The sequence below is a fragment of the Crocuta crocuta genome, unplaced genomic scaffold (assembly GCF_008692635.1).
Source record: "Crocuta crocuta isolate KB4526 unplaced genomic scaffold, BGI_CrCroc_1.0 scaffold290, whole genome shotgun sequence".
Taxonomy (NCBI): Eukaryota; Metazoa; Chordata; class Mammalia; order Carnivora; family Hyaenidae; genus Crocuta; species Crocuta crocuta.
This window is the reverse complement of record NW_027527429.1, coordinates 4,118,329-4,135,583: the sequence shown is the minus strand read 5'-3', so window position 1 is coordinate 4,135,583 and position 17,255 is coordinate 4,118,329. Positions and strand designations below refer to the sequence as shown.

The following is a 17,255-nucleotide window of genomic DNA, read 5'->3' as shown; positions in this document are numbered from 1 at the left end:
AGGGGGGGGGGGGGGAGGGGTTAGGGCCAGGGGTCATGCTGTGTGGACAGGGTAACAGGTATATATTCTCCGAAACCAACCTTTGTATACATTATTTCCTTCCTCCATCGTAGGAAGGAAAACACTTGGTGACATTTTCCACCCCTCATCTTCTTCCTGTTAAAAAAGAATATTTTTGTTAATTACAGCCCTACTTTATCGGTTGAGATTAGAAGTACGAGGCGCACACATTCTGGTTACTGGACTGTGATGAGGCACACAGGCTCTTTCCTGGGTTATGAGCGAAGGTCTAGCCCCTTGCCCACCCACCTGGCTAGTCTGAGCAGAGGGTGCTGTGTCCACCAATCGGGGCATGGATGATTCTAGGCTCACTAAAGCGCCCCTGTTTCAGTCACCTCTCCTTGATCCTGTTATCTTACATTCTGGTTCCTTCTTTGCTCTGAGAGCTGATTCCCAGCCTGAGTCTTACCGCCTCCCCTCATTGGCTTGTTGGGACACCAAGCTGCCTGGAATGTAGAGGGGAGGCGGAAGTGTCCATCTTCTTTCTGATCAGAATCCCATTTTCCCATCTTTGTTTGTGGGAAATTCCTCTGAGGTCCGAGGCAAATGTGTCACCTTCTGTGAAGCCGTGCTGGAATCTCCCAGGCGAAAAAGACACTCTCCTTGCCATGTGGGATTTGCTTATACTTCCTGGCACCTGCTTCCCTGCCCCAGCAGACACTGGGAAGAGAGATCGTGGTGTGACATAATGGGGCGGAGGTCCAGAAGCAGGGTCAGTGAGAGTCCAAGAATCCTGGTCCAGGAGAACCTCAGATCCTCCACGTTAACAGGAATTAGTGGCAGGTATCAATTAGGGCCACATCTGTTACGTTTTTCAAAGGGGGGCATGGGTGGCTCAGTCAGTTCAGTGCCTGACTCTTGATCTTGGCTCAGGTCATGATCCCAGGGTTATTGGATTAAGCCTTGCGCTGGGCCCCCGGCTGAGTGTGAACATGCTGAGCGTGGAGCCTGCTTGGGATTCTCTCTCCCTCTCCCCCTCTCCCCTGCTCATGCATGCTCTCACTCTCTCTCTAAAAAAATGGGGGTATGCATTGGCATATACGTCTTAACATATAGGTTCAATTGTCAGATTGGTCACTCAGTGGCTTTCAGATAATTTGATTATTGTTTTAGGGTCTGTGTCCTCAGGGTAGGGGTGGAGGTGAGGGTACTGTGATTTGGAAGAGACTGATTATTTCCCACTCAATAGATTCTAGATCCACACTGAAAATCAGCCCGGGAGCTCTCATTACTAACCGTATTTTAAAATAAAAAGGCACCAAAATAATATGATAGCTTTTTGCAAAAAAAGAAAAAAAATAAGCATCTCATAACTATTTTCAAGTCTGCATTTAATTGAGAATGTCATTTTATTTTTCTGCTCACACTTTTCTCTCAATTCCATCAAGATTAAGAATCTAAAGTACTCATGCTTTTTTTGGGCTTCAGACTGCTGTTCCTTCCCACACAGAAGGTATACAAGCAATCTGAGATAACCCACATGTGAAGTAAAAAAATGTATAGCTATGTCTTATGTACATCTGTCCTGATTTTCTCTGCTGGTACCTACGTTTAATTTTTGTCAGAAAAACTGTCCTGGCCATTATTAGGGCGGTAAGAAACATACCACGTTTCTCACAACGGTCCCTCCAAACTGCCAGCTGACATCTTCCCTCTGAGCCCACCCAGCACCATCCGGGCTCCACGCCCACACTGCAGCTCCCACAAGTGATGCTTTCCCAGCGGGGGCCCTCTTTGTCAGGAAGCCCTACTTATCTCTGTACCCGGCTCAGCTCCTTGTCCTTTGGAAGATTTAACTCAGGGAAAAGCCCAGCTTTCTCACCTCCAGAGGGTTAACTGAAATGCTTCTCTTTGTCCCTAACCTTTATCCTGACTCCAGGATGCCATTTGGCGATGCCACAATTGATGGTCACTAGAAACATGGGGCATAAGAAGCAATTTGTATACATCTATGTATAAAGAAATGTCTGGAAGGATATATACCACCATGTTAATGATGGTTAGCTTTGGGTGGTGGGTTCCACGTGATCTTTGCTTATTTTTCTCTTTTTTTAAATCAACCCAACCTGCCCTCCTCTACATTGACCTTGCGTTGCTTGAGTGATAGATGTTGTATATTGCTTGATGGGGTCATCGGATGAGCCTTCAGGGAGTCGTGTCTGGGAAAAGGAAGGCCAGCAAAGGACCATCCAGGGGTCCTTCTGTCTTTATTTCTGACTCTTCATGGAAGGAATCTCTGTTATCTTCACAGAAATTCGCATTTTGGGAAATCAGGGTCCAGTGAAAACACTCAACCTGGATCATTCTGGTTGATTCAGTCAATCAGTCCACTCTATCAAGCATCAATCAGTCTGGTTCTGGCCAGCTGGCTGGGAGGGCAGCTGTGCCAGCTGAAGCTGGATCCGGGGCCAGGCGGGTTCTCCACCTGTGTGGCCGTCTGTTCTTCACCTGGCTGAGCGCTCAGCCATTCCCAGCTGAGCAGAGTCACACGGGTTTTAAGTCTGCTTCATTTCATACTGAGAAAGTGGAGGCCACTTGGGTGAAATGGCTTTTCTCCCCTCCACACTCTCCTCACCCCTGAAATCCTCTGCTTCTCCCCCAGGGCTCTTTGCTGCTGAGAACCCGGGTCTTACTCTATTGGGCAACATCTCCTCCCTGCCTGCTACCCTGGGACCTCCCCCAGCCCACATCCCTGGCATGTCTTACCCCCCGTCCCTGTACACTTGGTTCTAACCCTTCATAAAATCCTCTCTCGACTTCACTGATCATTTTGCAATTTCCTGAAAGAGGTTTGTATACCCCCAAGTCTCAGTCCCTTCTCTGCTAGCGACCTGCCTTCTGCATCTGCTGACCCACGCTCCTGTGTAGCCAAAGGAGCTCTGCGTCCCAGTGATGTGCTCACCAGTGCATCTTTTCCTCAAGCATCCTCCTTGACTTTTCTGGAACATTCCCTCCCTTCAAAGAACCTTCTGACTTGTCTCCCTCATATTATTAGTTCTCACTTCTCTGGGTAGACGGGCAGCAGGGACAGAAGGAGAACCTTCCTTTCACCCTTCCAGAAATTCACACAGTTGGAAAAGGAAATAGGAGCCTCAGTGTCTCCAGTGTGCAGAACGTCTCCCTCCTCCCAGGATGCTCCTCTCTCACTGGTTTCCCCTCTTCCTCCTGCCCTCCTCTGTGGACATCATCCAGATTCTCAACTTATCCCCACACTGGTCTTCCCACAACCCATCCATTCTCCTGCCCTTGATGGGGGCTTTCTATGCAGGGAGAGCTCTTGCGTCTTGCCAGAGTTTGTCTGAATTTCCAGATAACCGTGTGATGCCTCTGCGTGGGTGTCCCACCCTCAAATCTGTGTCGTTCTGAAGCCAGCTCCTGTCCTTCTGTCCCTCATACTCCACAGGGTCTCAGCGGAGACACCTGGCGTCCATCTCGACTCCTGACCTCCCTCTTGTCCTCAAACACCCAGCCCAGGCCAGTGTTCAGCTGTCTCTCGCATCTGGTGCGTCTTTGTACCCCACGACTTCTTCCCAGCGCCTTCAGATGAGCATCCAGCGTTCCTTTGGAAATAACTACCGCACAGCTCTTGAGCTGTAAGCGCTGTTCAGGTGCTGATTGGAGTCCTGGTTTCATCAGGTCACTCTGGCTGCTGGGGGTGGGTAACAGGTGGCAGAATGGCAGGAGAGGAGGGGGCAATGGTGGCCAGGAGGCTGTTGTGGTCCTCCCCCCCCCTCCCCGGCGGGGACAGGGAGACCCGGGCAGACCTGGGCTATGAGAGTGAGCTCCCCAAAGGCTGCTGACAGGCCATGTTCTCAGGGAAGCCTCCTCCGTTGTCTCCAGGGCTGGTGGATCTCGCTCTTTTCTGAATCTGTGGTGCTTCCCTTGGCCCTTCAATACAGCCGTTGGTATCTTTCTGTAAGTGGTGGTTTTTGAGTTTTTTAGATAGGAGGAAGCACGGAGAAAATGCACACACCTTCTTCTCAGAGGAATGTATTTTCACATAAAAGTTCATGTACAATTGCGGGGAGTCTATCCTTGGGGTCTCTGTTTCCTGGGTGAAGGCTCCCGTCACTACAGCTCGAAGCTTCTTATCTTCCTCTCCCAATGTCCTTAATGGACATAGAGGATGCTCAATATGGACATTTCCATGATGACACCTTTATTCATGATACTAGCCTTTGGAAATTCACTCACTTTTCCATATTTGTGAAGTAGTACAAAATTTAGTTTGAAATACCCTAAAATAACATAAGAGCATGGTTAGCTCAATGGTTCACTATGGAGCACCTCCTTGGGCCAAGCGGTTGGAGAAGAGGCACTGTGGTCACAGAAAGGCTGGGTGGCACTGGAGCTAAGCAGAAACTTTTCAGGCTAATGGTGCTGCATTTGGGTACCAGGCTCTTTCCAGGATTTAGCACAAAGTTACGTGAATGCAGGGAAGATTCTGACATGACCATGTGGTCTGGACAGGTAAAATCCATTTAAGATAGTTCCAAATGGCTTAACATATGGCTTGAAAGATAACAAAGAGAAAAGAGTCGTAGGGATGGATCGCATGATGCTCCTTCTCTAAGTTTTGGTTTCTAAAGCGAATGTGAGGTCCACATAGCCGACTGTTGGGCAAATGGCGTGATCCTGACATTGAAAGCACGTTTGCAAAGCTGGCTGTTGGCTTGCAGAGAACGTTCTCCTGACTGGACTAGCACTGTCCTCTGTTACATATTCTTAACAGGGTATGTCCTTGTCTGTGATCCTTAACACTTTCAGAGATGGTTTTCAAACTGGAGATCCAAAAGAAAGCCTAATTTTTATTTTACTGTTGAATTTTGAGAATTCTTTATGTATTCTAGATGCAAGTCCATTGTCAGATCTGTAGCCTGCAACTATTTTCTCCTTGTCTGTTCATCCTCTTCCAAGAGCAAATGTTTTTTATTTTTTTATTGTTATTTTTTTAAATGCTTGCTTATTTATTTTGAGAGAGAGCAAGCACAAGTAGGAGAGGGGCAGAGAGAGAAGAAGAGAGAGAATCCTGACAGCGTAGAGCCCAATGCAGGGCTTGATTCCACGAACTGGGAGATCATGCCCTGAGCTAAAATCAAGAGTCAGACACTTAACAAACTCAGCCACCCAGGTGCCCCTAAAAGCTTTTAATTTTTAATTTTTAATTTTGATGAAGTCCAATTTATCAATCTTTCTCTTTATGGATATTTTTGGCATCAAGTGTAAAAACTGTTTGTCCAGCCTGAGACCCTGAAGATTTGTTTTCCGTTTTTACCTAAAACTTTTACAGTTTTACATGTAAATCCATGATCCGTGCTGAGTTAATTTTTGTGTAAGAAAAGGTACAAGATAGAAGTTCGTTTTCTTGTCTGGGGGATGAAGAGATTAATTTTTGGAAGCTCATTTTTGAAGGTGTTTATGGTGTTTTATGTTTCCCTTTACTCACACTGGTGAAGGTGAACGGTCCCCAAATCAATCTCCTTGCTTCCATCCTTCAGCATCTCAGTAGAGAGGGTCTCAGATGGATCCAAATAAGAAACTGAAAACTTTCACGCTTTACATGTTCAATTGTTTGCAAAGTTTCTCGATGCGATGATCAAATGAACGTAGGGCGACCCTCCACAATTATTTTCAAATGCTGTGCACGATCTATGAAGACCCACCCTAACAGCACTCTCTTTTCTCATGCCATCAGCCCTCCCGGAAGTTGGAAACACAAGCAGGGACACCAAAGCCCCTTAAACTTCCTTCTGCTCATCTCCAGGTTCAAACATCTCAAGACACCGCAGGGGAACTCACGAATCCTTAGAGTCCTGAATGACAGAGTGTCTACAAGGAGCTCTCTCCTGCTACACTAGGGTTGGGGGAGAGGTGTTTTAGGCAGGTCACTCTGAGACACATTTATGCAGACAGAGGGGACCCCAGGAAGGGCTGAGGAGGGAGAGGAGGTGGTCATGAAAGGATGGCCATGGGTATTTCTGAGCCAGGTCAGGGTGTCACTGTATTGCTGACTATGAGCCCAGATCTTTGTCCCACCAGCTGGATGTGCCTTTCCTTCCTCATTATTTTTAGAAAAAATCAATAAGGCAAACAGGACTCACTTACTTCACTCTCAACCCTGTGGATAATGTTTGGCTTTAAATGCGTCCTCCCACGGGGATGGATGCAAACTTCAGAGGAGCTCAGACCCCTGCCCCCACTCCTGTCCTTGGGTGGGACCTGGGTTTGTGTGGACCCTGCTTCCTGTCTCCCAGGATTCCCAACCTGTACCTAACAGCCTCGCTGCCTTGGTCACTTCCTCACCCATAGGCCATCCCAACTATGGTCATGAACCACAGACCTTAGACCACAGCTTGCACAACTCAGGTCTGCTCAAGTCACTACCCCAGGGATGACTCTTGTCTTCTCCAGAAGGTTCTGCCCAGCACCCGAAGGCCCCATCCATGGCTGCTCCGGGCTTTCCTGGCCCTACACCATACACCATCTGTGGCCTCTGTCATTCTTGCTCTGAAGTTGTCCTTTGGTTCTTTGGCTCAGCAATGGAGTGGAATCCTGCCTGGAGTCCCTAATCTGAACCACCCAGCCCTCTGATCCGCTCACCTCCAGACCTTTGTCAACAGCTCCTTTGTGGCCACATATGCTCATTTGTAGCTTTCTTGTGAACTGACGAAGCTTGTACTTGTGCGCTATTTTGACAAGAGTCTATTTTCCACTTGAAGAGGTGAGTGGAAATATTTAGCTAATCCTCAGGTTCTATTTTTTTTTTAAATATGATGTCTTTCCCAAGTTTTCTGACCATATATATGTTGCCAATATACATATATATATACACACATATATATAGGCAATAGAGAAATGACAAAGTTTATAAAAATACCTGAAGGATAATCCCACAGCTGTGCCACCATGAAGGAGTTAGGGGTGAGTCAGCACCCACGCAAGCTAAGTGAAACCAGTTTCCTCTCCCCCCTGCCTTACTCTTGAACCAGGATGAATGTGAGATGCCTTTTCTACAGGTCAAAGTGGCAGTTCTCACACACGGGAATGCTTCTAGATGCTTGGGCATTGATTCTAAATTAAGACTCTTAAAAGTCAATACAAAAGGTCACCTACCTGTACTTTTCACGAATAGATTCAGTTCTAAGTAGCTCTGAAGAATTCTCCCCTGACTGTGGACTCAGACTTTGCTTTTTGCTCCAAACTCTTCATCATTAAGTGACTCTTTAATTGGCAGTTAATAAAATACCTTCACTCAACAAAGACCGGATTGTGTAGCTGATAATTTCAGATTTTTTTTTTTTATGGAACATGCTTCATTAACAGTGAATTTTTAACTTGCAAGTGTCAAACTCCTTAATGTATATTTAGAACAAGAGAATGCTTAGAATAAAATTGAAATCCTTCCAATTGTCCTTATTCTCAGGCACTGCTTCAAAATTGTCTTGCAGAGTGTGAGGGGGTCTCTCAAAATTAACTGTATCAAGTAAGCTCTCTTCTTATTTATTTATTTTTTTTAAATGTTCTTCTGCAACACGTTAAAGCTTTGGGGCCCAAGTAGAGCAGGAGGGACAACAGGTGGCCTCGTGGGTTGGGTTCCCTGGAAACGCTCAGATGGAGGCCCAGGGGGTGGCTCACCACCCACAGGGAGGGAGCTGCGCAGAAGAGAACCGGATGTAGCTGAGCCGTGACACCCCTGGACGTGAGCTGTCAGCTGGCCCCAGAGGGAGCCCGGGAGCTGGAACAATGTTTTCAGAATGGTCCCACTGAGGGGGGTGGCTGTCCCTGGGTGGTGTGACCTAGCAGGAAGCAGCTCCTTGAGACCCAGAGCAATTCCTGGGGCAGAATTAGGTAAGGGGCCAGCACAACTTGCAGGGTAGCTGGGGACTGAGCTGGGGACTACGGTGGGGCGGGTTGTGCCCAGAACGAGCTGTAAGAGGCCTCTCTTCTCTTGTTCACAGCAGTGGAACACGGTGAAGGAGAGGGACAGAGATGGATGGGGGCAGGTTCTGTTAACCACAGTGCGGGAGAAGAACCTTCCAGAAGGGACAACTGTCTCCACCTGGCTGGCTGCAGTCGTGCAAGGGAGTGTTTTTAAAGTCTACTTATTTATTTGAGTGGGGGAGGGACAGAGAGAAAGGGAGGGAGAGCCCCAAGTAGGCTGTGCACTGTCAGCACAGAGCCCGATGTGGGGCTCGAACCCACGAACTGTGAGATTGTGACCTGAGCTGAAATCAAGACTCAGATGATTGACTGAGCACCCCCCCCCCCCCCGGTGCCCCGTGCAAGTGATTTTGAACAAAACGTTGGCCTTCATCACCATCGCCCATACCTTGCATTTATGCGGAATTTGGGTATTGTCATCGCACAACCACCATTGGCCTCCTTTCTCCCCTGCTCACGGTTTCTGACGCCTTGGTCCAGTCACTTGTCCAGGTCTATGCAGCCTGTCCTGTATCTCTCCTGAACCCACATCCTGGAACATGAAGAGTGTGGCCCCTGCTACCTGAGCAAGAGCTGGGTCTCTGCCTCTGGACAGTCACAGAAGGACTATAACCCTTAGGATCCGTTCTCCTGAGTTGCTTCAGATGAGGGATTTGGTCAGCCATGAAGGAAGAAGTGTCTGTGCGGAAATGCTTCTGGAAACACGATCCTGCTTCAGGATGAGCTGAGCTTCCAGCCGGAGCTCCGTCTCCCAGAAGAGGAGTTTCTGCTGGGAGAACACTCTCCTGGGGGCCCACCTCTCCACGTGCTCGAAGGTGAAGATCCCACCATCTGCCTCTCCAAGACAGCAGCACCTGGCGAATCCACCCATCACCACCTCCTCCCCCTTGCACGAGGGGAGGCCTGGCCCAAAGTGACCCTGTTTGAACTCTGATTTCCTTCGGATAGTAGGAACCCACAACTTCCATTAAAATATATCCACAGTGTCAACGTGAAGGGATAAATTTGAACAAACACACTTTGGTTAAAGTAGTTAAATTATTTTGACTTTGGCAAACCATGAGAGACTCCTGAATACCAAGAACAAACTGAGGGCTGAGGGTGGCGGTGGGGAGTGGGTGAGGGGGAGGAGAAGGGGTGATGGGCATGGAGGAGGGCACTTGTGGGACGAGCACTGGGTGTTATATGGAAACCAACTTGACAATAAACTATGAAAAACATAAAAAAACACAAAAAACCCCAAAAAACCCCCAAAATAAACATTAAAAATAAATAAATAAAATTTAAAGAAAGCAACTGAAGAAAAAAGATTATTTTGACTTTGCACTGGTCACGTGGTTCGCAAGCAATTGTCCCTGATCTCTACCCTTGAGGAAAGACCAGGGGGATCGATGATTTTGAGGAATAAAAATTCAAAGGGGCCACATACGTGAATAAACACATAAGGGATCCGAGTCCTTAAAACCATTCTTTATCCTAATATTTATTTACTGCAAGTCACAGAGAGATGGTGACGGACGATGCAGCAACATAAAAAAAAATACTGAAAACAGCGGGTAGAAGAGAACGGTTGCCTAGGAAACGGATGACTACACTCTCTGGAGGGGATCAAGCCACCGACTGAAAGCAAAAGAGCCACTTAAAAGAACATTTCTAAACTTCCAAATTTGTTACCTTGCTTTTTTCCCTTGTGCCTTTCTTCTCCTTATCTTGTTTAGGTTTCTTGGCTTTCTTTGCCTTCTTCTTTTTATTCTTTTTGTTTTTCCCCTCCTCTTCTTGGCTTGCAATAATGTCTTCAGTAACCTGGTAAGAAACACAAACTAAGCATCGCGCTATCAGGATGCAGACTGGTTTTCCTGGCTGGAGGGGGTTTGCGTGCTGATCAGTCCCTGCTCCCTCCCTGTCCTGCTCTGGGCCCCGAGGCTGACAGTTGTGGGGACATCACTGGCTGCCGGCCGCCTCTGTGGATTCATCAGGCAGCAGTCGGATCTCAGGGGGCAGATGAAGGGCGGCTGGACCTTTCTGAACCCAGTCCCAATGCAGGGGAGCCCCAGCTTCCTAGTGCAGATCCACCCACACTTTTCCCAGCGGAGCTGAAGATATCCTGGCTTCCCGCCTGGACTCTGTGGGGCAGTTGCTCTTAACAATAACTTTTCTTTTCTTTAATTTTAATTTTTTATTAAAATTAAAAAAATTTATTTTGAGAGCGAGAGAGAGCGTGGGGGAGGGGCAGAGAGGCAGGGAGAGGGAGAATCCCAAGCAGGCTCTACACTGTCAGCGTAGAGCCCAGTGCAGGGCTTGATCCCACGAACCGCGAGATCAAGACCTGAGTGGAAATCAAAAGTTGGACGCTCAACTGACTGAGCCCAGGTGCCCTTGCTTTTCCATAAATGGTCATGCATCTCTTCTCAGAATTGGTTTCTTTCTTTAAAAAAATGTTTTTTAATGTTTATTTTTGAGAGAGAGAGAGAGACAGAGTGCAAATGGGGGAGGGGCAGAGAGATGGAGAGGAAGACACAGACTCTGAAGCAGGATCCAGGCTCCAAGCTGTCAGCACAGAGCCCGACACTGGCTTGAGCTCATGAAACACAAGATCATGACCTGAGCTGAGGTTGACACTTAACCAACTGAGCCACCCAGGCATCCCTCAGGATTGGTTTCTTTCACCCGTGACTTAATTTCTATTTCCTACAGTGACAAAACCCCATTTATTCTTCCAAAATTTAAAATTTTAAGAAGTACCTGGTTCACATCAGATTAGCTTCAGTGGAGAATTAGTAAAGGTTAGTGGAAAATTGTACAATCCATTCTGTACAACAGATGTTTGCTGAGCTCCCATTTGCTGTGGCGGACAGCCATGAATTCTGGGAGATACGAGGGTGCCGGTGATCGGACCCATTTCCTGTTAGACTCTGGGGCTCTGCCCATCACCGGTCATGTGACGGAGACAAGGGACCTGACATCCCTGGGACCTAGTTTCCTAGTTTCATGTTCTGAAATGAAGTTGATACTTCCATCCATTGCACTTATGATAAGCCAGGCATGGCCCTAAGCGCTGCATAAAAACGAACCCATTTACTGCTAAATGCAGCCCAGGGATGGGAGCTGTCACCAACCTCTTATTGACAGGATATCAGGGCACAAAGAGTTCAGTCATGTGGCCAAGGACACACAGCTGGGATTCAAAGGGGCACTAACCAGAGTGAATTTCACAGCGTAGAAAGGAAAGGGAAAAGGTGTGCACAGCATCCATCAACTTATCCTATTGTACAAAACGCATATAAATAAAAAAATAATACTCTACAGTTTCAGGATCCATACATATGTTATCAAAATACAAAGACATATGAGGGAATGACAAACACTAAATCCAGGTCAGTGGTTACCTCTGGGGAGCACGGTATGAAACTAAACCAAAAGGCTAGTATCATTTCACCTCTGCTACGTTGTACTAAACCATCTTTCTGGGACCAAGTGCACTTGTTATGCCTTATTGATGATTTATGACACTGCTGAGGTTTATTTTCTATGTTATATATTTGTTATTTATACCTATGTTGCTCTTAGGAGCTTAGTTCATACCTTTAAAAGTATTAACGATATAGCTTTACCGTGAACCAAGCAGGATATTCTGGTCTCATCTGGACTTAACAACAACACCATTTTAGTCATTAGTCATGTGCCCTCCTTCCCACTATCCAGCTGTCTGCCCGTCCCCGAGGCTCTCGTGAAGCTCTCGGTGGGATGAGGCTCAGAGAAAGGGTGCCGGGGAGGGTGAGATGACGTATGTGTTGTGCACATTATTCGATAATAAAAAGGGCGTCTTTGGATGGAATTAACATCCTCTCGTCCAAGTAGCAAAGTTCTCCTTGGGGATCAGGCTCGCCTCAACTCCTAGAACTAAATCGTGGTCGCTCAGGACTTTTGTGTTTGGAACACTTATGGAGCATGAATATTTTTTTGTCCTTAAGTGTTTGGAAGCTTTCAGAAATGTGTAATGACAATTTTTAAAAAATAGCCTGATGTATCAATTGTGAGCAGCTACAAAATGGTGAAGTCCTTATTTGTGGAACATACAGTTCAGTGTATCTTTGAAAGCCTTTTCCATTGTATTATTTATTTCCTCTATATCTTTAGTTTATTAACTTGATCGATAAATACATTCACGGGGCCCACAATTCAAGAATGACAAAGCGCGTGTAGTGATGTTCTGTTCTCGTGCTGTGAGCCAGCCAGCAGGAGGTGCTTTCTAAAGCCAGCCCCAATTCCTTGGAGAAACTTCCAGAGACATTTTATATAGCTATATGCAAATATATTGCTCACACACACACACACACACAAGCACACATGCTACTGTGTTATGTTTGCCAATCTCACATGTGAAAATGGTGGGTGACTGGGGTTTGTCTTTTTTTTTTAAAGCCAATGTTGCATTTATTATGTTCTTGGTTTTTGTTTCTTTTTTTTTTTAAGATTTTTTTTTTGAGTGAGAGACAGAGTGTGCTCGAGAGTGGGGGGAGAGGGGTAGAGCAAGGGAGTGAGAGGGAGTGGGGGGGGGAGAGAGAGAGAGAGAGAGAGAGAGAATCTTAAGCAGGCTCCATGCTCAGTCCAGAGTCTGACGTGGGGCTCAATCCCATGACCCCGGGATCACGACCTGAGCTAGAATCAAGAGCCAGGTGCTCAGTCAACTAAGCCACCCAGGTACCCCTCCTCTTGATTTTCAACCCTAGCAAAATCTTCCAAAGTACAAAAATGTGTACACAGGTATACACACAAACACATACTATAAACATAGATTGGTCATTTTACACACACATCAGTGTATCGGACACACTGTCCTTATTGTGAAATTTTCTCCTAAGAACGTCCTGGCTGTCTTTCCCCAGCAGTACATAAAGGGCTTGCTCGTTCGTTTTTTTACAGGTGTCCTGTAGATGATCTGGCTGTTCTCCTACCAGTGGAGTTAGGTTGTTTCTAATCGTTTGCTGTTACTAACAGTGCTGCACAAATGAGTGCAGGCAGACATCATCGCACAGGGGTGTGCGCCTCGCTGCCGGATACAGTCCTAAAAGTAGAAACGCTGGATCAAGGGCATGTCCATTTGTAATGCTGTCCCACTGCCTCCTCCATCGGGCTGTGCCAATTTACACTGTGCCCGGAGGGCGAGGGGGTGCTTCCCCCCCCCAGATGCTCTGACAAGGTGAGACACCGTGTGTCATGTTTACCACATGAGCGGCTGAGAAAATGGTATGTCGTTGTGGTTGTTATAGGCTGTTTTTCAATACCAGTGCCGAATTTATCTTGCTCATGCTCTTCAACTATGGCAAAAATTCCCAAAGTTAGAAAGGCTCTTTATCATCCTGTTGAGGTAGTCACCATGTTTCCGGTAAATGGTGGACCTGAGGGCCACCACCTGTTTTCCTTTATAAACATATAATATGTTATAATATGATTTTATTGATGTGTATTTTACGTAGTACACATTCACACATTATTTTTAGTACACACACCAAGTTGTGCAATCGTCACCATGAATCAGATTCAGCACTTTTCCATCACCCCAGTGTGACCCCCTCAAGTCGGTGGTCAGTGCCTTTGCTTTTCCTTCACTCCTTGCCAGGCAAATGTTTATCTCCTTCCTGCCTCCATACAGTCACTTTATCTGGATGTTTCCCGTAAAAGGAATAATACAATGTGTGGTCTCTTATATCTGGTGCCTTTCCGATTGCATTGTGTTCTCGAGGTCTACCCATGTCACAGCATATCTCAATTGATTTTTCCTTTTCTATTGCCAAATAATACTCTTTTGCATGGATGCACCACATTTGCCTTATCCAGTAACCAGGTGATGGATGTAAGTTGTTCCAAAGTTTTGGCTCTTGTGAGTAATATTCATGTCTAAGCTTTTCTGTGTGGACATACTTTCATTTCTCTTGGATAGAGTCCTGAGAATGGACTGATGGGTCATTTGGCATGTTTATATTAAACTTTTTTTTTTGTTTTTTAAGTAGGCTTCGGGGTGCCTGGGTGGCTCAGTCGGTTAGGTGCCTGACGGTGGCTCAGGTCATGATCTCACAGTTTGAGTTTGAGCCCCATGTCTGGCTCTGTGCTGACAGCTCAGAGTCTGGAGCCTCCTTCGGATTCTGTGTCTCTCTCTCTGCCCCTCCCCTGCTCGTGCTGTCTCTCTCTCTCTCAAAAATAATAAATAAAAAATCATTTAAAAAAACTATTAAAGAAGGCTTCATGCCCAACATGGAGCCCAATGTGGGGCTTGAACTCAGGACCCTGAGATCAAGACCTGAGATGAGATCAAGAGTTGGACACTTAACAGACCGAGCCACCCAGGCGCTCCTGTATCTAACTTTTAAGAAACTGACAAACTTTCCCAAAGTGGCTGCACCATTTTGTGTTCCTACCAGCAGCACAGAAGAGCTCCCTTTTCTCTGCACCCTCAGCGTTTGTTACTGTCTGTCCTCTTGATTGTGGCCATCCTAGTGGGTATGAATGGTCTCATTGCAGTATTTATTTATTTATTTATTTATTTAAAATTTTAGTTAACATACAGTGCAATACTGGTTTCAGGGTAGAATTCAGTGATTCTTCACTTACATACAACACCCAGTGCTCATCGTAACAAATGCCTTCCTTAATGCTTATCACCGAGCTAGCCCATCCCCCACTCGCTTCCCTTCATCAGTCCTCAGTTTGTTCTCTATAATTGAGTCTTGTGTGATTTGATTCCCTCTCTCCTCTTCTCCCTTCCCAATGTTCATCTGTTTTGTTTCTTAAATTCCACATATGAGTGAAATCATATGGTATTTGTCTTTCTCTGATTGACTTATTTCACTTAGCATAATACATTCCAGCTCCATCCACATCATTGCAGATGGCAAGATTTCATTCTTTTTGATGGCTGATTAATATTCCATTGTAGATATCTATATACTACATCTTCTTTATCCATTCATCAGTTGATGGACATTTGGGCGCTCTCCACAGTTTGGCTATTGTTGATAATACTGCTATAAAACACTGGGGTGCATGTACCCCTTCGAATCTGTATTTTTGTATCTTTTGGGTAAATATCTCATAGTGCAATTGCTGGATCATAGGGTAGTTCTATTTTTAGTTTTTGAGGAACCTCCATACTGTTTTCCAGAGTGGCTACACCAGCTTGCACTCCCACCAGCAGTGCAAGAGGGTTCCCCTTTCTCTGTATCCTTGCCAACACTTGTTGTTTCTTATGTTATTAATTTTAGCCATGCTGACAGGTGTGAGGTGGTAGCTCATCATGGTTTTGATCTGCATTTCCCTGATGGTGAGTGATGTTGAGGATCTTTTCATGAGTCTGTTGGCCATCTGGATGTCTTTTTTGGAAAAGTGTCTATTCCTGTCTTCTGCTCATTTCTTAACTGGGTTTTTTTGGGAGGGATTGTTGAGTTTGATAAGTTCTTTATAGATTTTGGACACTAACCCTTTATCAGATATGTTGGTTGCAAATATTTTCTCCCATTCCATAGGTTGCCTTTTAGTTTTGTTGATTGCTTCCTTCACTTTGCAGAAGATTTTATTCTTGTTGAAGTCCCAGTAGTTTGTGTTTGCTTTTGTTTTCCTTACCTTAGGCAACATGTCTAGTAAGAAGTTGCTATGGCCAAGGTCAAAGAGGTTGCTGCCTACATTCTCCTCTAGGATTTCCTGTCTCACATTTAGGTCTTTTATCCATTTTGAATTTATTTTTGTGTATGGTGTAAGAAAGGGATCCAATTTTACTCTGCATGTTGCTTCCCAGTTTTCCCAACACCATTTGTTGAAGAGACTGTCTTTTTTTCCATTGGTTATTCTTTCCTGCGTTGTTGAAGCAACTGTATATACAGTTGTGGATTCATTGCAGTTTTGAATTTTATCTCCCTAATGACTAATGACGTCAAGCATCTTTTCATGTGATAATTAGCTACTCATATATGATCCATTGTGAATTGTCTATTCAAGTCTTTTGCCCATTTTTTGATTGAATAGTCTTTTTATTGAGATGCAAGAGTTCTTTGTTTATCCTGGATATAAATCCCTTATCAGGTATATGTTTTCAAATATCTTCCCTCAATCTGTTTTTGTCTTTGTATTTTCTTAATGGCATCTTTTGAGGTGCAAAATTTTTGAATTTTGATGAAGTTCAATTGAGCAATATTACCTGTTAGTGTAGTTTCAATTTGCGCTTCTGTTATATGTGTGGGGTTGATCATCTTTTCATATGTTGAACATCTTTTATAATGTTTCAAACTCATTTACATTTTCTTTCCTGAGAGCTGTCTGTTCATATCCTTTGGCTTTTAAAATATCAGGTTATTGATCTTTTTTTATAGAGCTGTAGGAGCTCTTTATATATGAGAGAAATGATCTCCTTTGTGTGATGCTCATTACAAGTAATTATCCTACTGTGTCATTGGTCATTGGACTTCACTTGGGGGTCGGTTTTGCCACACAGGTTAGAAAATTTGTGTGTGTGTCATTTAAAGTTTCATTTTTTTTCTTCTATGATTTCTGGGTTGTGCAACAGAGGTAGAAATGTCTTTCTCTGAGGTTATAACACATCTTTCTTGGCTTCCTCTGTTCTTTTGTGTTTTTGTTTTGTTTGACATTTAAATTTTTGATCATCTGGAAGCATTCTGGTATAAGCTGTAAAGAAATAGAGCTTTAATTTTCTTCTTTCTGTCAGATGACCATCTGGTATTCTAATACCATTTATTAAATGGTCTTTTCCTCCCTTATCCAAGAAAGGCGATGTACACAGTACATCTTTACTATGTACTAAATTTGCATAAATTTGGGCATATTTCTTGATTTTATATTCTTTTCCATTGATGTCTTTTTTAGTTATTTGCCTCTTGCAGTGGGCTCTTAATGACAAGGGTCAGTACTTCGCTAGTTCCTTCTCATTACATTGTGTTTTCAGAATTTTACCAGTTATTTTTGGGTATTTACTTTCTATTTCAAGTTTAAAATCAGGTCGGTCATGGGGCATCTGGGTGGCTCAGTCGGTTGAACATCTGACTTAAGCTCAGGTCATGATCTCACGGTTCGAGTCCCATGTCTGACTCTGTGTTGACAGCTCAGAGCCTGGAGGCTGCTTTGGATTCTGTGCCTCCCTCTGTCTCTTCCCCCTCCCCGCACATTGACTCCCTCTCTCTCAAAAATAAATAAATAAAAATTAAAAAAAATTCAGGTTGGTCACATTCTGTGTGGCCTGCCCACCCCCA

General features: G+C 45.0%; 1 protein-coding gene across 1 annotated transcript in view; it reads right to left on the bottom strand.

The window, feature by feature from the left end:
- DRC11 (dynein regulatory complex subunit 11) overlaps positions 1-17,255 on the bottom strand; it is a 148,046-nt gene that overhangs the window by 62,938 nt on the left and 67,853 nt on the right. Inside the window, exons 8-9 of the mRNA XM_077758417.1 lie at positions 9,676-9,804; positions 81-156 (exon numbers count right to left, since the gene is read on the bottom strand). Coding sequence (XP_077614543.1) covers positions 81-156; positions 9,676-9,804 — 205 coding nt within the window. The remainder of the gene's footprint in view (positions 1-80; positions 157-9,675; positions 9,805-17,255) is intronic.